Raw genomic sequence first — 22545 nt, 5'->3', positions numbered from 1 at the left:
AAAAACTTGCTTGTTCAAGTATGTGACGCTTATCTGGAATCACTCCTGGGAGTGTCTGAGAGAATCTTCCTTTTACTGGTGTCTGTAATTACGGCTCAGGCCTCTGTGGGAGGTATGGAATATGACAGAGTCTGGACAGTGCAGATGGATGACACAATAGGCTTACATTCTCAATTAATAGCAACAGCTATAATTATAGAGAGGCGGAGGATCCTCAAATGACCTCAAATGCAGAACGCCGAGCTTTCAACCATCCAAGACCCCTCGCAGAAGCTATGGAATTAGGCACTTTGATCATGAAGATTCATATTTGCTACTTTGTTAAAACAAGATCTTCTAAAATAGGAGGGCTGGACACAGGGTGCTACAGGCCACTTTGTACTCTGATCCCAGCCGTTCCCAATCTTCAAAGAACTGTAGAGAAATAATTTGTTGCTTGTGCACCTAATTTGGGGGGAGACTGGTATATTCCCTAAAAGTCTTGATCTCCAGACTAATGTTTACTGTTAGACTCTAAGAGCTATGGTGTTACGGAATCACTGAAAATAGTTAATGAAAAATGGGCAAAAAATCAACTGCAGGTATGGTCCAGTGAGTCACCAAAAAGCTTTCCAAGTGGCTCTCTGGGATTCATTAGGAGGAAATGTTTCTTGAAGGGAAGGGAAGGGAAGGAGAGGGAGGGTGGTGGTGAGGGAAGGGGAGGGGGGGAGGAGAAGAGGAGGGGAGAAAGAAGGAAACAAAAGAGAAAGGGGAAGAAAGGGGACGGAAGAGAAGAATGGGTAAGAACATTAGAACAGGAATATGAGTTGGTTACTTAAGACTTTATTGCATCTTTTACTATTACCTTTGGAGTTCTTCAGAGATGAGTAAATATTTATTCTCAATTTAGTGAAATACAGTAGATGCACTGTCCTTAAGCTCTTTGTATTTCATTCATTCAACAAATATTTAATGTGCACTTTCTTTGGGCTTCACGCATATACTGTGCATACAGTGGCGAAAAATACATACTGCCCCTGTCCCTGCCCTTTTGGTGCTTACAGTGTCCTGAAGGAGACAGCAGATTAGCTCACCAACAAATTAGCATTACAATGGTGATAATTACTGTGAAGGGAAAGTAAGGGTTCTCTGGGCAAGTAAAACAAGGAGACCTAATTGAAACAGGGTGCCAGGGAAGTTTTCTCTGAGGAAGAGACACCGAAGCTGAGACATTAAAGGATATGTATAAAATAGTTGGGTAAAGAACGTGTTCGTGCGCAAGGGCTGGAGAATCACTTCTGAGGCAGTGGGAACAGAACTTGCAAAGTCCCTGAGGATGGGAGCCTGGTATGGGGGAGGGGTTTAAAAAAAGGGCCCTGGGACTCTAAGAGAAGAGAGCTTCTGGGAAACCATGGAAAGTAGAGATTGCAGGCAGCTCTGGGACAGAGCATACAGGGATTCATAAGCACAGCACAGATTTTAACTTTATTGGAAATTTAGTGGGGCCACATCGAGTTAAGGGGCCATAAGAGTTAAAGGTCTCTGGGGCTTCTGTGGGAGCACAGATCTGAGTGGGAGTCGGGGATGAAGAGGAGACAGAGGAGCCGAGAAGTGACTGACGGAGAAAGGACAAGATGCAGAGGACTCACCGCATCTATGAGTGAGAGGCAAGGACAGGTGCGTGGAGAGCTAAATGGAACAAGCCAGGTGATGGCAGGGAGAAGAACCGGCTGGGTGGAAGCAGGGGAAGGGAAAATGAAGGATGAGCCAGGGCTCTGGTTTGAGAACTCGCTCGGCTGGAGGCACCACCACCTGAGATGTGGAAGATGGGGAACAGGCCAGGGGCAGGAGTCAAGTTCAGTTCTCAACATTGAGCTTTAGGAATTATCATATAAATGTGGCATTAAGACTGCTCTGTTGGTTAAATGGCTTTAAGCAAAGTTCTGGAATCAGACTTAACAGTTTGAATTCTGGCTCTGTTATACTCTACCTAGGCAAATTATTTTATTTTCTCTGTTTCCTGAAATGGGGATATATACACCTACCTCTGAAGGTAAGAACATAACGAGATAATGTTTATAAAATGCCCTGAACAGAATAAGTACTTAGTAAATGGCAGTTAGTATTACTATAATTTGCTAAGAATAGCATTAGCATCATATATGATGTTAAAGGCTGAACTTTGACTTTGACACTTATAAATCATGTCATCCAGGCAAATAATGTGCGTTAGATTTCTAATTTTTAAAACAGCCAAAATCCTTCATTTCCTACAATGCAAGGCATATAAAAACAATAATGATAACTCTAACATCCTTGATTTAGTCTTGAACCTATAGGTCCCACCAAAAGGTGATGAGAAACCTGGAATGAAGGATTCTTTCTTTGTACCACAAGGAAGAGATTAGGAATATTTAGTCGGTGGCTGCAGGAGCTCTGTAAAAAACAGCAGTGCCCTTGGGGAAAGACCTTATTTAAGGTCAGTCTCATGTGTGTTCCCTGAGAAGGAACAAAAAGTTGCTTAGGGGGGTGCCTGGGTGGCTCAGTTGTTAAGCGTCTGTCTTCGGCTCAGGTCATGATCCCTTGGCCCTGGGATCGAGCCCCGCGTCGGGCTCCCTGCTCAGTGGGAAGCCTGCTTCTCCCTCTCCCACTCCCCCTGCTTGTGTTCCCTCTCTCACTGTGTCTCTCTCTGTCAAATAAATAAATAAAATCTTAAAAAAAAAGTTGCTTATGATATGCAAACATTAACTGCAAAGTTCCTATCTAATATTCTATAAATGTAAATATTTCTTCAGCATTAAACATTAAATGTGCGATGATCATGAAGCCTATGTTTTGATTTGTCCACTTAAATTGCAGATGAGTTTACTAGCTTAGTGTGAACTGACCTATTATTGTAGAAGTCGTGTAGAATCTTGCATTAATCAGAAAGCGTCAGACTCCCATGGTCAATATAATCCTTTCAGACTTTCTCAAAAAACATGGCTTAATAGAGGTAATAGGAGGATCAAATAGGATAGGGATTGTGAAGTGCCCTGTAGACTAAAAGTGTTCTCAACACATGAGAAGTTATTTTGAATATTATTAAATTGAGGGGAAAGGCAGGCTTAACGTGAATTACTCCTTGTTTATTTGTTCATTCATGTGTTCAGTCAACCAAGAGATAAATAGGGCAGAGCAGAGGATACAATGTGGGTATGAAATAGCCCCCGCCCTCAAGGAGTTTTCAGTCTCATAGAAGAGAGACAGTCACACACATAGACAACTACACTACTCTACTCCGTGGCATAAAGACTATAAGGAGGTGCATAAAAAAGATATAGAAGTTAGGATGGCAGAGGGATTGCTGCGGGCTGGATTTGCTAGGTCTAGCTTCAAGAAATAGAAGTAGAGTTGAAAGGTTGTAATTGAGTGGGAAAGCTCACAGAACAACAAAAATAGTAACAACAATAATGAAAGCAGATTTTTTATTTCTATGTGTGCCAAAGGTATCTATGGATGGTGATTAACATAATAAAATAAAATTTAAAAAATGTATTAACAACTTGAATCACCACAATAACCATTGGAACGAGCTGCTATGATTAATCCTAATTTTTTTTAAAGATTTTATTTATTTATTTGACAGAGAGAGATACAGCGAGAGAGGGAACACAAGTAGGGGGAGTGGGAGAGGGAGAAGCAGGCTTCCCGCTGAGCAGAGAGCCCGATGTGAGGCTCGATCCCAGGACCCTGGGACCATGACCTGAGCCGAAGGCAGACGCTCAACGACTGAGCCACCCAGGCACCCCTGATTAATCTTCATTTTACAGATGGGGAAACCGAGGCTTAGAAAGGTGACATACCTAGTAAGTTGCAGAGCCAGGAATCAAACCTGAGTCCTTTTAATCACTACACTGTACAGGTGGGATGAAAGTCATGAGGAAACACACAGAAATGGTAAAACACTGTTCACAAATTATTAAATATCCAGTGTGGCTCATGAAGCACAGGATTTTCCAGGGATACAACAAAAAATAAACCTAGAAAGGTAGGTGAGGAAAAGCTTGGGCCCAGCCTGAGTCTCGGAATAAAGACTTTGGACTTTTATGTTACAGCTAACAGGTGGGGAGCTGTCCAAATAAAGATGGTGGCAATTGTTGGACTAGATGATAACATTACGAAGAGAGTATGTTCAGAGGCAGGAAAAGTAAAGAGATGGAGGGAAGAATTTTCGAACGGCTCTTTGCATTTTACTTGTTTTAAAATAAAATAATTCTGTAGGAGGTGTGGTCTGTTCAGCAGTCATTTGATGTTTGTTGTGAATTACTCCATTAGATGCTACAGTGATTTCGAGTGGGATTAATGCCCGGTAGTAATGTCCTCATAGAGATCAGGTGAAAACCTTCTGGCTTTTCTATTTCCTATTTTTTTTTTAAAAAGATTTTATTTATTTATTTGACAGAGAGAGACACAGCGAGAGAGGGAACACAAGCGGGGGGGTGGTGGGAGAGGGAGAAGCAGGCTTCCCATGGAGCAGGGAGCCCAATGCGGGGCTCGATCCCAGGACCCCGGGATCATGACCCGAGCTGAAGGCAGATGCTTAACCGACTGAGCCACCCAGGCGCCCCTTAATTTCTTTTAATTATATACCTAGGAGTGGAATAGTATACCATAAATAATACTAAAAAAATAATAATTTTACTATACACCAGGCACTGAAGTGGATGCTGTTGAACAAAGGTAACTAAAATATGGAGGAAAGAGGCTTCATGTCTCACAGGGAGTTTGTGGCCTTCTGTTTCTTTGGAAGTTATCGCCTATAGTTATATGTAAAGGTTAACAGAAAGTATAAAGATATGAAAAGATACAAAGAAGAATAGTTTTTCCCTGGTAAAAGATGGTTTGGTGCTCATCTGACAGCAAGGAATTAAAAACTTAGTATCCAATCACAGAGAAAAGTAATCTTGATCAGTACTTGGGTAGTACTTCAAAAAAATGGCCAAGAACTGACCTTGTGATTGATAGAAGTGCTTATCTGCTACCCTTTTAAAAGGAAGTGCAATTCTGGTCTACCTAATAGATGTACATGACCTTAAAGAAACTATGCAAAGAGATTTCCCCTGACAGAATTCAGTCAGTTTTTCATTTTTCTAAAACACACTAAAATTAAAGAGCTAATTTCCCCTTAAGGGACATGTTTAATTTTAGAAGCATAATATTCAATCTAAAATTGAGGGAATTTAACCCATTTTCCATTAATTTGTTAATGTCTCAGAATGCCAAGATCAAGATTCTTGCGGATAATGGCTTCACAGTAGCAACTTGGCCTGATGCCTATTATAGAAATGCTGGGAAGAAATCTCAGAGAAATTGTAATTGTCAATGAGACTGCTGGGTTTGTTCTGATTAACAAGGGAAATGACCAAGTTTCCTTTTTAGATAGTGTTTTAGCTGTAACCATTTTAGTTCAGTTCAAACTACAGTTAAATGCTATTTTAAACTATTTTCATTTATAGTATTCTGCTTTGGAGTTACATCATTGAGAAGAGAAGAGGTAATAACGGGGCACCTGGGTGGCTCAGTCGTTAAGTGTCTGCCTTCGGCTCGGGTCATGATCCCAGGGTCCTGGGATCAAGTCCCGCAGGTTCCCTGCTCAGCGGGAAGCCTGCTTCTGCCTCTCCCACTCCCCCTGCTAGTGTTCCCTCTCTTGCCTGTCTCTCTCTGTCAAAAAATAAATAAAATCTTAAAAAAAAAAAAGAAGTGGTAATAACTTCTTAAATCTTTCATGAGAAGTTACTAAATTCAAAGACCCAGAATTTTAGAGCTGGAAGCTTTGAGATGATGTGGTCTAGTCCCCTCATGTCACAAGTGAGGAATAGCGGTCCAAAATACTTAAAAGACCCTTCTGAGTCTATCACAATAGATATCACCTAAAATATAGTAAAATGGGCTCTTGTCAAAAAGGTAGATATTAAATTGCTAACCTATATTATTCCTACTCTGATACCACCACCCATCTCCTTAGTACCTAATATAACACTGAACTCCTAGAAGGAGTGAACTCCTGATTGATATTCTGCAGTATTTTATGTTCTTACATTAGTGTTACTGAGTTATTTAAAAATGTGAATGAGTACCTCTTACACTAAAATCAGACTACCCACATTACTTTAGAGACCCAGAAACTAAAAACTAACTTACTCAGGATGAGCTTTCTAGGCACATATCTGCTGTCAAGCCCAAGGGAAGAATCAGGGTGTAATAAGCATGAGAAGGCAGGCACAGTAGGGAGCAGAATGGGGAATCAAGAGTGGCTCAGATGAGAGGGACCAAGAGTGGGCCGTGATGAATTAGGCTGAACATCTCAGCTCTCATCTCTATTACTCTGCCAAACATGTAAGATGACAAATAGTTGTAGTTTTAAGCCACTAGTTTGTGATATTTTGCTCCCTAGCACTAGTCAATACGAACATTTTGCTATATAGAAATAGCTAATACTAATATAGGACTAAAATCCAATGACGAGATTGGATTTGGTAGATGAATACGGTAGAACAGACTAGATGGAATTTTACATCCTCCTTTAGTCTTCTGTATGTCTAAATCTTAGGACATTTCCAAAAAGCAACCAAGCAGTTCCTTGGAATGCTACAGCTTAAATCTACCAATTTTGGCATTTATTTTCCATGTAGTAGTTAGGGTTAATTTGTAACCCTATATAGGGTTGAAACCCTAAAATAGGACTTGTATATATAATGTACAAAGAACTCACATAAATTCATAATGATAGAGTTTCCTAACAGAAGAAAAAAATAGATTAAAAGACTTGAACAAACATATCACAAAGGAAGATATCCAGATGGCCAATAATGAAAAGGTGCCCAACATCCTTATTCATCTGGAAATAGACATTAAAGCCACAAAGAGATACCATCACACACTCTCAGAATGGTTAAAATGAAAAGGATTGACCATGCCAAGTGCTGGTGAAGGTGTGAAAGGTAGCAAAACTGTTAGTGGAAATGAAAACTGGTATGACCACTTCGAAGAACTGTTTAGCACTATCTACTAAAGCTGAGCATAAATGTAACTTATGGCCTAGCATTTCCACTCCTAGGCATAACCTTAGAGAAATGCATATATCTGTTCACTCAAAGACGTATTCCAGAATGTTCATAGTAGCATTATTTATAAGAGTATAAACTGGAAAATACCCAAATGATCAACAGGAAGGGCTAAATTGTGATCTATTGTTATAATGGAATACATAATGACAATTAAAAAGATGAATGGCTGTTACAGGTAACAGTAGGAGTGCACCTCACAAACATACTGTTGGATAAGAGAAACCCAATGCCAAAGAAATATACTATATGATTCCATTTATATACAGTTCAAGAATCAGGAAAATAATAAATTTATGGTTTATGAAGTCAAGATGGGGTTACACTGAGGAAAGAGATGGAGTAGTGATTGGGTGGAGACAGAGTGGAGTTTTTGGTGATAACAGTTATGTTCTATTTCTTGACCTGAGTGGAGAATATACGAGTGAAAATTCAACAAGGTGTAAAAATAAGATTTCAGCACTTTCCTATTTGCATCTTGCACTATAATATAAAAGTAAAGTTAAAAACACCTCTATTATAATCTAGTAATATAAAATAAAAAACATACCTTTTCTAATTTAAGGTAACTCTCTCCTCCCCCACTTCTTTTGTGTCCATAAACATATGACAAGTGGCTCTGAGTTTGAATACGTAAAAGAGAACTAGATGAGTAGGAATAAGAGTATTCTGCAAAAATTCATTTTTTTTAGATAAAAAAAGTTATAAGGAAATCTACCTTTTATCTTAGAAAAATAACATTCCAAATAAATGGCTGTTGCCATTTGAAAATTAGACTTTTTTATGTAGAAAACTCTTTATGAAATTGTCTGTGAAGTGGAGGTTATGCTGGTCTCCCACAAAGAAGCATGTGTGTCATAAATACTTCTAGCAGCCCTTGAAAAACTCAGTTTCCAGTACATCGAGATCATCTGGAAGAAACTAATTAGAACGTACAAATAGTGGCCAATTTCCTCTTGGTACTTGTGACTCAGAAATCACTGGTGAAGTGTTATATCTTAATCTTGATATTCTGAAGAAATGAAATGCAAAGCATAGCCAAGATCCAATAAACCTATACTTTTTTTCCTGCATTTTATTTATTTTTTATTTTTTAAAATTTTATCATGTTATGTTAGTCACCATACAATATATCATTAGTTTTTGATGTGGTGATCCACGATCCATTGTTTTCGTATAACACCCAGACCATCTACCAGACCACTCTGAGCACCCATGAAACCAGCCTGAGATGTAAGAAGATCTGGATCTTTACAAACAGAATATCGCAGGCCGTTGGTTTCGAGGTACAAAGCGGGGAGCCGTGATTCTGCGGGCAGATATCGGAGGACAAACGGCAGCGGGAGGGTGCCTGGATGTGGGGATCCTACACCGCCGGTGAGCGACAGCCTCGATCACTGGGGATGGGGCACAGACTCGCAGACCAGTAGCGGCGGGGAAAGGACTTTAGGGCAGCCCCCGGAACGGAAACCTGGAGCGGCGGGGTCGCACCTGCAAACTGCAGCCCCTGGACGGAAACCCTCAGTGGCGGGGTCGCACGTGCGATCTGGGGGCAGCTGGTGGTTTTAGAAGCACAAAGGGCAGAGATGTGCCCCGACCTGGAGGCAGGACTGGGGGTGCTGCGGAGGGGCGCACAACCCAGGATGCTGCAGTTTATAGCAGAAGGGACAGAAACGGAGACGGTGTGGCCTGGAGAGTTCACTGAAGAACAGACCGTGGTCTCTCTGCTCTGAGGCAGAGGGTTGGAAACGGTCTCTTCTGCTCTGACTTGCGGAAGAGACGCGGAAAGCCGCCAGGGAAAGCCGCCAGAGAAAGCCGCCAGAGAACAAAAGCCCCCAAAATTGATTCCCACTGAGCCCATCCCCCACCACAGGGGGGCAGGGCAACTCCGCCCAAACAGGGTTGCCTGAGTAACAGCGCGGCAGGCCCCTCCCCCAGAAGACAGCCTGGGAAAACAAGAGGCCAGCAACCCTAAGGTCCCAATAAAACAGGTGCATCTTGCTTGGGTTCTGGTCAATAATTTGGACTCTATACATTCCCTCAAACACCCATCAACAGAATGACTAGGAGGAGGAGCCCCCAAAATAGAAAAGACTCAGAGATTATGACTTATGCTGCAGATTTACAAATGGATGCAGATATAACCAAGATGTTGGAGATGGAATTCAGGCTAGCAATTGTGAAGACAATGGCTAGAATGGAGAAATGAATTAATGGCAACATAGAGTCTCTAAGGGCAGAAATGAAAGCTGAATTGGCAGAACTTAAAAATGCTATCAATGAGATCCAATCCAATCTAGATAACCTAACAGCTAGGGTAACTGAGGCAGAAGAACGAATAAGCGACCTGGAAGACAATATAATAGATAAAAAGGGAAAAGAGGAGGCCAGGGAAAAACAACTCAGAATCCATGAAAATAGAATCAGAGAAATAAGTGACACCATGAAGCGTTCCAATGTCAGAATAATTGGAATCCCGGAGGGAGTGGAGAGAGAGAGAGGACTAGAAGATGTATTTGAGCAAATCGTAGCTGAGAACTTCCCTAATCTGGGGAATGAAACAAACATTCGCATCCTAGAGGCAGAGAGGACCCCTCCCAAGATCAAGGAAAACAGGCCAACACCCCGGCATGTAATAGTAACACTTGCAAATCTTAGAACCAAGGAAACCATCTTAAGGGCAGTTAGGGGGAAGAGATTCCTTACGTACAGAGGGAGGAACATCAGAATAACATCAGACCTATCCACAGAGACCTTGCAAGCCAGAAAGGCCTGGCAAGACATATTCAGGGTCTTAATGAGAAGAACATGCAGCCAAGAATACTTTATCCGGCAAGGCTTTCATTTAGAATGGATGGAGAGGTGCAGAGCTTCCATGACCGGCAGAAGCTGAAAGAATATGTGACCACCAAGCCGGCCCTGCAAGAAATATTAAGGGGGGGTTCTATAAAAGGAGAAAGACCCCAAGAGTGATAAATAACAGAAATTTACAGGGACAATCTATAAAAACAACGTCTTCACAGGCAACACGATGACAATTAATTCATATCTTTCAATAATCACTCTCAACGTGAATGGCCTAAATGCTCCCATAAAACGGCACAGGGTTGCAGGTTGGATAAAAAGACAGGACCCATCCATATGCTGCCTACAAGAGACTCATTTTGAACCTAAAGATACATCCAGACTGAAAGTGAAGGGATGGAGATCCATCTTCCATGCCAGTGGACCTCAAAAGAAAGCTGGGGGTAGCAATTCTTATATCAGACAAATTAGATTTTAAACTAAAGTCTGTAATTAGAGACACAGAAGGACACGATATCATTCTTAAAGGGTCTATCCAACAAGAAGATCTAACAATGGTAAATATCTGTGCCCCCAACATGGGAGCAGCCATCTACATAAGACAACTGTTAACCAAAATAAGGAGTCATATTGATAACAATACCTTAATTGTAGGAGACCTCAATACTCCACTCTCAGCAATGGACAGATCATCTAAGCAGAAAATCAACAAGGAAACAAGAGCTTTGAATGATACACTGGATCAGATGGACCTCATAGATATTTACAGAACATTCCACCCTAAAACAACAGAATACTCATTCTTCTCGAGCGCACATGGAACTTTCTCCAGAATAGACCACATACTGAGTCACAAATCAGGTCTCAACCGATACCAAAAGACTGAGATTATTCCCTGCATATTCTCAGACCACAATGCTTTAAAACTGGAACTCAATCACAAGAAAAAATTTGGCAGAAATTCAAACACTTGGAAGCTAAAGACCACTCTGCTCAAGAATGTTTGGGTCAACCAGGAAATCAAAGGAGAACTTAAACAATTCATGGAAATCAATGAGAACAAAAACACATCAGTCCAAAACCTATGGGATACTGCAAAGGTGGTCTTAGGGGGGAAATACATAGCCATCCAAGCCTCACTCAAAAACACAGAAAAATCCCGAATTCACCAACTAACTCTACACCTTGAAGAACTAGAGAAAAAGCAACAAACAATGCCTAAGCCACGCATTAGAAGAGAAATGATTAAAATTAAAGCAGAGATCAATGAATTAGAAACCAGAAACACAGTAGATCAGATCAACGAAACTAGAAGTTGGTTCTTTGAAAGAATTAATAAGACCGATAAACCACTGGCCAGACTTATCCAAAAGAAAAGAGAAAGGACCCAAATTAATAAAATTATGAATGAAAGGGGAGAGATCACGACTAACACCAAGGAAATAGAAACAATTATTAGAACTTATTATCAACAACTATATGCTAATAAACTGAGCAATCTGGATGAAATGGAGGCCTTCCTGGAAACCTATAAGCTGCCAAGACTGAAACAGAAGAAATTGACAACCTGAATAGGCCAATAACCAGTAACGAGACTGAAGCAGTGATCAAAAACCTCCCAAAAAACAAGAGTCCAGGGCCTGATGGATTCCCTGGGGAATTCTACCAAACATTCAAAGAAGAAATAATACCTATTCTACTGAAGCTGTTTCAAAAAATAGAAACAGAAGGAAAACTTCCAAACTCATTCTATGAGGCCAGCATTACCTTAATCCCCAAACCAGGCAAAGACCCCATCAAAAAGGAGAATTTCAGACTGATATCTCTGATGAATATGGATTCTGAAATCCTCAACAAAATCCTAGCTCATAGGATCCAACAATACATTAAAAGGATCATCCACCACGACCAAGTGGGATTTATCCCCGGGATGCAAGGGTGGTTCAACATTTGCAAATCAATCAATGTGATAGAACACATTAATAAGAGGAGGGAGAAGAACCATATGGTCCTCTCAACTGATGCAGAAAAAGCATTTGACAAAATACAACATCCTTTCCTGATTAATACTCTTCAGAGTATAGGGATAGAGGGAACATTCCTCAAGCTCATAAAATCCATCTATGAAAAACCCACAGCGAATATCATCCTCAATGGGGAAAAGCTGAGAGCCTTTCCCTTAAGATCAGGAACACGTCAAGGGTGCCCACTCTCGCCACTGTTGTTCAACATAGTACTAGAAGTCCTAGCAATAGCAATCAGACAACAAAAAGAAATAAAAGGTATTCAAATTGGCAAAGAAGTCAAACTCTCTCTTTTCACAGACGACATGATACTTTATGTGGAAAACCCAAAAGACTCCACCCCCAAATTACTAGAACTCATCCAGCCATTCAGTAATGTGGCAGGATACAAAATCAATGCACAGAAATCAGTTGCTTTCTTATACACTAACAACGCAACTGTAGAAAGAGAAATTAGAGAAACGATTCCATTTACAATAGCACCCAAAACCGTAAGATACCTCGGAATAAACTTAACCAAAGAGGTAAAGGATCTATACTCTAGGAACTACAGAACACTCATGAAAGAAATTGAAGAAGACACAAGAAGATGGAAAAATATTCCATGCTCACGGATCGGAAGAATACACATTGTTAAAATGTCTATGCTACCCAGAGCCATCTATACCTTCAATGCCATCCCGATCAAAATTCCAATGACATTTTTCAAAGTGCTGGAACAAACAATCCTAAAATTTGTATGGAATCAGAAAAGACCCCGAATCGCCAAGGAGATGTTGAAAAAGAAAAACAAAGCTGGGGGCATCACGTTGCCCGATTCCAAGCTATATTACAAATCAGTGATCACCAAGACAGCATGGTACTGGCACAAAAACAGACATACAGACCAATGGAACAGAATAGAGAACCCAGATATGGACCCTCAACTCTATGGTCAAATAATCTTTGACAAAGCAGGAAAAAACATGCAATGGAAAAAAGACAGTCTCTTCAATAAATGGTGCTGGGAAAATTGGACAGCCACATGCAGAAGAATGAAACTCGACCATTCTCTAACACCATTCACAAAGATAAACTCAAAGTGGATGAAAGATCTCAATGTGAGACAGGAATCCCTCAAAATCCTAGAGGAGAACATAGGCAGTAACCTCTTTGACATCGCCCACAGCAACCTCTTTCAAGATACATCTCCAAAAGCTAGTGAAACAAAAGCAAAAATGAACTTTTGGGACTTCATCAAGATAAAAAGCTTCTGCACAGCAAAGGAAACAGTCAACAAAACAAAGAGGCAACCCACAGAATGGGAGAAGATATCTGCAAATGACACTACAGATAAAGGGCTGGTATCTAAGATCTATAAAGAACTTCTCAAACTCAACACCCAAAAAACAAATAATCAAGTCAAAAAGTGGGCAGGAGATATGAAAAGACACTTCTCTGAAGAAGACATACAAATGGCTAACAGACACATGAAAAAATGTTCATCATCATTAGCCATCAGGGAAATTCAAATCAAAACCACACTGAGATACCACCTTACACCAGTTAGAATGGCAAAAATGGACAGGGAAAGAAACAACAAATGTTGGAGAGGTTGTGGAGAAAGGGGAATCCTCTTACACTGTTGGTGGGAATGCAAGTTGGTACAGCCACTTTGGAAAACAGTGTGGAGGTTCCTCAAAAATTTAAAAATAGAGCTACCCTATGACCCAGCAATTGCACTTCGGGGTATTTACCCCAAAGACACAGATGTAGTGAAAAGAAGGGCCATATGCACCCCAATGTTCATAGCAGCAATGTCCGCAATAGCCAAACTGTGGAAAGAGCCGAGATGCCCATTTGAGCTTTAAAAATGAATGGATAAAGAAGATGTGGTCCATATATACAATGGAATATTACTCAGCCATCAGAAGGGATGAATACCCAACTTTTACATCAACATGGATGGGCCTGGAGGAGATTATGCTAAGTGAAATAAGTCAAGCAGAGAATGTCAATTATCATATGGTTTCACTTATGTGTGGAACATAAGGAATAACATGGAGGACACTAGGAGAAGGAAGGGAAAAATGGGGGGGGGGGAATTGGAGGGAGAGATGAACCATGAGAGACTATGCACCTGAGAGACAAACAGGGTTTTAGAGGGGAGGGGGGAGGGGGGATTGGTTAGCCCAGTGATGGGTATTAAGGTGGCCACGTACTGCATGGAGCACTGGTGTTATATGAAAACAATGGATCGTGGATCACCACATCAAAAACTAATGATGTATTGTATGGTGACTAACATAACATGATAAAATTTAAAAAAATCATTAGAAAAAAAATGTTTAATTATTGAGGACTTTAGTATCTTAATGACCTCAATAGGGTAAATATCAACATTCTTATTTTATAGAAGGAAAAGATTATACAAACAAATGAAGTCATTGAGTCTAAGATCAAGGGAGATTGGTAAAAGGTACAAAATAGGAATCAATATAATCTAATGCCTATCTCAACACATTTTCCATTAGGATTTGATGAATATATTATGTATTAAAAGAATTGATAATCTTTAGACCAGTACCTGACCTAAAGTCTTAAGGGATATAGAATATGTTTAATTCTTATATTCAACAAAGAAAATATCAGTGTCTATGGTATCAAAGTTCTGGTTGACTGAATATTTTCCCATTAAAAAATCCTTTTCTGCTCAGATCCTGTTAAAAATTTGATATTTTTTTTGATTTACTGAATATTAATTCTATGAATGTTAACAATTTTTTCACAAAAAACATAGTGGTAAACTATTTTTTAATGGGAATTTTACTTACAAAGAGTTTGAAATGCTAATTGGGCCTCTTAGCGTAAACAGGCTGTGTTGTGTAAAAACTCATTTTATTCCTTTTGAGGAAGAAAAGCCCCAAAAGTTGCAAAAGAAAGAGTATTACAAAAAAAGGGAAAAATGTGTTTTTGTTATAAAAGAAAGTTTCCATTAATATTTGATGAACAATTTTTATTGAGAGAATCCCATATTCTAAGGCACCCTTTTTACTTCCCTTTCCTCAAATTGTCATTCTCAATTATTTGACCTTATGGCTATCTAATCCTATCTTAACCCAAATTAGGAGAACAGGAATGGAAAAAAGCAAGAACGACAAAAAGAGAAAAAAGATAATGACTATAGGGAATATTAGAAAAACATCCAAGTAAGACAGAATAGAGTAGTACTGACAAGTGAGAAACTGAGAGCAGAACATGAAAAAGAATTGGGTGGCTGGAAAGGAAAGGGGGAAGAGTGGAGGATTGACAGTGAGGAACAGAGTGGGAGAGAAAAAGTTGAGACAGTAAGCAAGTGGGTACAAGAGAGGTGAAAAGAAGAAAAGAGAGAGAAAGGAATTTAAAAAGAAATTAAAAAAAAAAGAAATTGAAAAATCCAAAGTTTGCTCATTTGCTATACGAAGTTAACAAGGCTTAGAACAATACAACAGATGTAGTATATAGATAATTTTTCCAGATATAAATGTGTGTCCTTTTATGGTAATTAAGAGCTCTTATGCTAAGACTTCTATTCAAAAGTCTGATCCTGAATTATGGTGTGAAACTAGGTAACAGAGATCAGAACAACTAGCCCCATGTAGAGGTTAGTATATTTAATAATTTAATATATGATTAAAAAAATTAAAAATCAGTGGATATGTGATAGATTCTTTATTAAATGATTGGGATATTAGGTAACTATTTAGGAAAAAAAATATTTAAATTCTAAGAAAAATGCTGAATGAAAAAAAAAAAAAACCTTCAATATGTCCAAAAGGAGAAATAAACTACTGACAATTTTCAAGAAACTGATAAGGAGGAATGTCCTTAATATATAGTTTATACAAACCAATAAAAAAATTAAGAGCATATCCAATAGAAAAATGAATAAAGGACATAAGCATACAATAAGAAATGAAATTGGCTAGTGGTCATATGAAAAAATGTTCACTTGCACTAGAAATTTTTTAATAGTAAATTAAAATATAAATGCAATTTTCACTTAACAAACCAGAAAGATTAAAAATGATAATATCCAACGTTGACAAGCTCTGGTGAGGTAATTACACTTAAAACATTGCTGGTAGTAATATAAAATAGTATAACCTTTCTGGAGGACAATTTAGAATGACATGCCAAATATTTAAATAAGAACTACATACTTCAGTGAAATCAGAAATACAGACAAAGATTTGGGTAAAAGGATATTCATTCCAGTTATTTGTAATAGCACTTTATTGGGAAATGGTTATGCAAACACAGCATTTATTTTTGAGTGGGGTATGAAGTAGGAATTTAATAGAATTTTTCCCATGTGGCTAACTAATTGACCCAGCATCATATAGTGACTAGTTCAACCTTTCCCAACAGATGTAAGACTATACCTTTGTTTCCATATCCACAGTGGTTTGTTTCTAGGTATTCCATTCTCTTCCATTGATCTCTTTATTATCCCATGGCTAATATTACATAGACTTAACGGCACCATTTTAGAATGAGTCTTGATATTGGGTAGAACAAGTTTTTCTGCTTACCTATTGTTTCAAAAACATTTTGGCTGTTTTCCTCCTCCTACCTTTCTTACTCCATGTACATTTCAGAAATACCTTATTAAGGTCCCCCCAAAGATCCTTTTAAGATTTTGAATAGAATTGAATTTATGGATGCATTTGACAGAAATGACATCTCTTAGTTATTAAGACTTCCCATTCAATAATGTGACATAGATCTTCATTTAAGTATTTCTTAATGTATATGCCTATATCCATATCTATATATCTATATCTATGTAATGGGTACACACAACTTTTGTTATATTTATTCCTTTTTATTGCTATTATAAATGGTATCTTAAAGTTTTAACTTTGTTTTTGACTGGTATAAAGAAATGCAACTGATTTTTGTATACTGATCTTATATCTAGCAACTTAGAGACTTTTTAATATGTTTCCTTCCTGATGGCCCACTTTCCCCTATATTAGGGGGCTATTTGAGAACTCTGAAGTGTGGAAACTGTCAAACATCATTCAGAATGTGTGAATTGGGGTGAAGGCGGACAGATAGGTCACCCCATCCCCTCCTGACTCTGGCAATAATGGAACATGGAGGAATTTCTTTTGAAGCGGTGTCCATCCCCATGGGAGATGTCTCTGTGAGGTAGAGTGCTCAGGCCCTATAGACTATTGTCTTCAGTTTGGGAGCTGGTTCCTTTTAAGCCTTCAGGTTTTAGCTCACATGTCACCTTTTCACTGACGACCTTATTGGCATCTGCTAACTCTCACCTGTACCTTCCTTTATTCCCTATCACAGAATCCAGTTCATGCCCTTTATAGCAGGTAATGATCACACTTCATGAGTGTTTGTTTGATCAAGTTCTTGTTTACTGTCTGTCCTCGCCATCTACTGCAAACTTCATAAGGGCAGGGACTAAGTCTGTTTTGTTTACAGGACTCCTGTATTTTGATACCTGCCACTTAGCCCAATAAATATTTGTGGACTGAATGAATGATTAAATATGTTAAACATCTGTTTCAATGCTTAATGTTAATAATATATTGTATCATCATTTAAAATATATTTTACTGTATAATTTTATTTTGACTCACAACTAACTTCAAAATAGGTTTTGCTAGTCCCCATTTGACAAATGAGGTAACTAAGGCACAGGGAAATAAGTAACATGGTCCAAATTAACAGCTAGATATCAGTGGAGTGAAAACCGAGCCCAAATCACCTAACTCCAAATCTAATTCAAAACTATATAACAAAAGAGAAAGAAAAAGAAAAGAAGGAGGGAGAGGATATAAGAGAAAGATAGACGAGGGAGGAAAGTTCATTTATTTCTGAATTTTCCATCTCAAGGGCATATTATACGGTTTATTCTGCTAAGAACTCCTTAAATCTCATACTTTAAATCTTTTCAGAAACCTCATACCTCATTAAAACATTTCAGGTCAGTAGACATATTAACACTTTCAAGCAACACTGTTCTACATGAATCATACAGAGTGGGAAATAAAGGAGTTTGCAGTTACAGAATAGTCTCTTTATCTCTGCTACAGTTCACCAGTATAAAACTTACAGGTAAAATCCAGTCAGATAATCATGTCTGATAATTGTAAGAAGTACTAACAACATGATTTAGTTTCAATTTTAAGTTCCAATTCATTATCTCATAATTTTTATGCCTTAGTTAACATTACATAAAACTTTGGCTCTCTTGTAACATTTAAAATCCAGAAGAGTATATCTTCCAAGTTTTACCATAGTTGTGAGGGTAGAAATAGAACTAATTTCCATTGGAAGCATTACTGAAAGAAAGAATACTACACTACATTTTGCTAGATAGGTCTCCTAAGGCAAGGGAAACAAAAACAAAAATAAACTATTGGGGCTACATCAAAATAAAAAGCTTTTACACAGCAAAGGAAACCATCATCAACAACAAAAAAGGCTACCTACTAAATGGGAGAAGATTTGCAAATGATATATCTGATAAAGGGTTAATATCCAAAATGTGTAAAGAACTTCTATAACCCAACACCGAAAAACCAAACAATCCAATTAAAAATGGGCAGAAGAACTGAATAGACTGTTTTCCAAAGAAGACATTCAGATACAAACAGAAACATGAAAAGATGCTCGACATCACTAATCACTAGGGAAATGCAAATCAAAACCACAATGAAATATCATCTTACCATCTGTCAGAATGGCTAAAATAAAAATGTCAAGAAATAACAAGTGTTGGTGAGGATGTGGAAGATAAGAAATCCTCATGCGCTGTGGGTGGGAATGTAAATTGGTGCTTTGGAATGGGGGTTCTTCAAAAAATTAAAAATTGCTATACCATATGGTCCAATAATTCCACTATTGGGTTTTTACCTAAAGAAAACAAAAACACTAACTTGAAAGGATAGATGCACCTTTATTTTTATTGCAACATTATTTACAATAGCTAAGATATGGAAGCAACCTAAGTGTCCATTGATAGGTGAATAGATAAGGAAGGTGTGTTATATGATGCAGCCATAAAAAAGGGTGAGATTCTGCCATTTGAGACAATATGGATGGACCTAGTGGGTATTACGCTAAGTGAAATAAGTCAGACTGAGAAAGGCAAATACCATATGATTTCACTCATATGTGGAATCTAAAAACACCGAACAAATGAATAAATAAAAAGCAGAATCAGGCCTATAAATACAGAGAACAAACTGATGGTTGCCAGAGGCGAAAAGGTGGGGGTGGGTGGGCAAAATGGGTGAAGGGGAGTGGGAGATAGAAGTTTCTAGTTACGGCATGAATAGGTCATGGGAATGAAAGGCACGCATAGGGAATATAGTTATTGGTACTCTAGTAGCATTCTACGGTGACAGATGGGAGCTATGCTTGTGGTGAGCACAGCATTACATATGAACTTGTCAAATCACTATATTGTACACCTGAAACTAATGTAACATTGTGTGTCAACTCTATTTAAAAAAAAAACCCCACTACACTCAACAGTATTTTTCTTTTAATAATGATTCTCACTGATTTTAATCAATGATTCTATCTGTCCCCTTTTCTTTTTTTGTTCCTAAATCTAATGATAAAATGCTTGGTAATTTCTATTGATTCTGATGAGCGAGCTTCCTACTGTGAAGTTACAAGAAGGAAAGACATCTCCTATTTTTCTTAGTCTCCATGTAGTAAAAGACAAAGTACCAGCCCTTAAGTTAATAATACTATTTTTGTGATTTGGAGGGGAAAATACTTTGCTGCCCAAAGGTAATCCACACAGAAGAACTGAGAGCTAGGTGAAACACTCTGACAGAATAGGACCTTATTATAGAAGCTATTGACACAAGAACTCTAAATCGCTGACAAGTACCACTCACCTCCTCTTCCTGAACCCAACAGAGTAATGATATAGTATTGATGGAATTTTGTCTGTTGCAGGAGGACAGAACAGTCCATTCTTATTCCAGAGTGGTTTATCAGGGATGGACAATGACATGACCTAGAGCTTAGTGAGCACCACCTCAGGACTCTGACATACCCATCACTGAGACATCATATTCTATCAGCAGTGTTGCTTCTTGTCCGCACTGTTTAAGAATGCTCATGGCTTCAGCATGTGTGGTTCCGAGAAGCCGAATTCCATCCACACTGAGCAACCTGTCGCCAGGTTTGATGGTGCCCTCTCTGAAGGGAGAACAGAGAAATGGTCTTCATTAGCGTAACCTAATGTGGTTTAGCATTAATGGTCACTTAGTCAAAGCAGTTCTTTCACGGGTTCAGCCCTCCATCCTATTTGCATTTCCTTTTAAGCATCGAGTGTGATAGTAAGAGAGGAGAGAGGTAACCCTGAACAGAAAATTGCTACAATATGAGTGTCAGTAATAAGGTAATAATTGCACATTAGTCAACCACCAAGTCACCCACACTTAACTCTTGGGGCGCAAAAGTACCAAACACACAGTTTTTGCTTTTCTAGGTTTTTGCCGAAATGTCTCAAATTGATTTATTAGAGCCCAGAAAGTAGCATTTACCTAGTTTTCCAAAGCCAGGTGAGCAGAAAAGCCTGCTGATTCCATTCAATTTATTACTGGTGAAAGCAAGTGGGACAGGGAGCACCCTAGTCTATAAATTTCCCTACTGATTTATCAGGCCATTTTGGCAATCATTAAATTGATTCAGTCTCATATTCCCTATGAGACAGGGAAATACTATTCTTTCCGCTGTGACCACAGACGCTCCAGGCACTAGAAGAAGATACCTCAGGACGTGAGGGACACCACTAAAATATAGCCAAGGAGCCTTCCAGATCATAGTCTTCCTGCCTCAGGGAGGGTCATGGAGATGAGAAAATCAAACGGGGATTACAAGTTTAGGATTCAAAAGGATAAAAATCTCTTAAATATCCTTCACCTAGATAATCCTCTAAAAATTTTGACTAAATTTTTATCTTAAATTTTTAGATTCCACTTCATCCGAAATTAAATTGGTTATATGTTGCTCACAAACTAGTGGCCTCCTTCTGACATTTTTGTCAATCTCAACCTAAACATTAATAAGGAACAAAAATATTCTTATTTACTTCCAGAAGAATAATTCACAAGAGAAGCCCAAGAAAGGAAAAAGGCAAGATGTCTGTAAAAATTTTGACTTTGTATTATCTTCTGCAAAGGCAAACATATTATAGCACAGGGGAGAAACCAGTATCTTATTTTATATTAAACACAAACTTTTTAGAAAAGGAAGGTAACAGCATGAGTTTTGAAGGAAAATAAACCTGAATTCCTATCCTAACTCTTCCATGTATAAGCCAGCTGGCAAGTCACTTAACCATACTGCACCTCAGTTTTATCACCTGTAAATGTGGATAAAAAATATTTCATTTAGTAGGCAGTTGTAAGGATAAAATAAAATAATGTCTGCCAAGCACTTAGGACATTTCCTGGCACGTGGTTGGTTACATGCTCACTTAATACTATGTATTATTACTATTTCTATTGCCTAAGAAAAGGTTTAAAATCTGTATCCTTGTTTGAAACATAGTACAGAATCAGGGGTAATTGGGGCATTTTTCTCCTACCCCTCAGCAATATCGAATGGCAGGAGTTGTGGTTTTCTGCCTTTATGGAATTGACTTTTGCTGTGGGAAATTAATACAAAGACAAGTATTTCCTGAGACAGCTGAGTTGTGAGTTTACTTAGGAATCCCCCCCCCCCATCATGTTTATGATGTGAAAGCTAAAGGAGCTGCCCTTTCAAATATTCAATCAGTAAGGAAGAGATAGCTCTAGACACTGAGAACGCTCCTTCCCTTTTATTAAAAGTCACTTCCAGGGGTGCTGGGGTGGCTCAGTAGGTTAAGCGTCTGCCTTCTGCTCAGGTCATGATCTCAGGACTGGGATTGAGCCCCGCATTGGGCTCCCTGCTTAGCGGGGAGTCTGCTTTTCCCTCCGCCTTTCTCCTCATCTTATACTCTCTCTCTCTCTCAGATAAATAAATAAAATCTTAAAAAAAAAGTCACTTCCATTCTGACATATATAATCATTATCAAAAGGTAATAATAATCCTAAGAATGTGGATAATAGTCACAATCAAAATGCCACCACCTATCTTTCCAGATTAGGAGATTAGCATTTGGAGATGATGCATGTAAAGTGCCTGCCTTAAAAAAGCGAGCCGCCTTTTATTAAGTACCTACTGCATGATAGGTCCCCTGCAAGGCATCAGCCAGTCTTTGATAAAATTGAAGACCTTGAAAGGTAGGTATTGTTATCTACATTTTACAGTGCAGGAAACTGAGCTCAGAACTGTTAAGTCACTTGCCAAACACGGAGGGTAGTTCAGTGTCGAGTCTGGGGTCAAACCTTCTTTCTTCTGATTCCACAGCCCAAACAATTTCAGTTTTCACATTCCAACATATTTGCTTTCCCCAGCTTTGTTTAATCTATTTGGATAGTGACACAGGGAGATGAAGTTTACCTGTCAGCAGGTCCTCCAGGACGAACGCATGTTATTACAACTGGACGAGATTTATTTCTATCGTCATGTGCTCCTCCTAGCAAAAAAGAAAGAAAGAAAGAAAGAAAGAAAGAAAGGAAGGAAGGAAGAAA

The 22545-nt window shown here is 38.7% G+C and overlaps 1 protein-coding gene across 3 annotated transcripts in view; it reads right to left on the bottom strand.

Annotated features, from left to right (window-relative positions):
- GRIP1 (glutamate receptor interacting protein 1) overlaps positions 1 to 22545 on the bottom strand; it is a 391246-nt gene that overhangs the window by 116269 nt on the left and 252432 nt on the right. For all 3 annotated transcript variants that reach the window (XM_044915371.1, XM_044915372.1, XM_021678544.2), the window contains exons 6-7: positions 22415 to 22490; positions 19977 to 20122 (exon numbers count right to left, since the gene is read on the bottom strand). In XM_044915371.1, the coding sequence (XP_044771306.1) occupies positions 19977 to 20122; positions 22415 to 22490 (222 nt within the window). The remainder of the gene's footprint in view (positions 1 to 19976; positions 20123 to 22414; positions 22491 to 22545) is intronic.

Source organism: Neomonachus schauinslandi, chromosome 5 (assembly GCF_002201575.2).
Source record: "Neomonachus schauinslandi chromosome 5, ASM220157v2, whole genome shotgun sequence".
NCBI lineage: Eukaryota > Metazoa > Chordata > Mammalia > Carnivora > Phocidae > Neomonachus > Neomonachus schauinslandi.
This window is presented reverse-complemented; position numbering and strand designations above follow the sequence as displayed.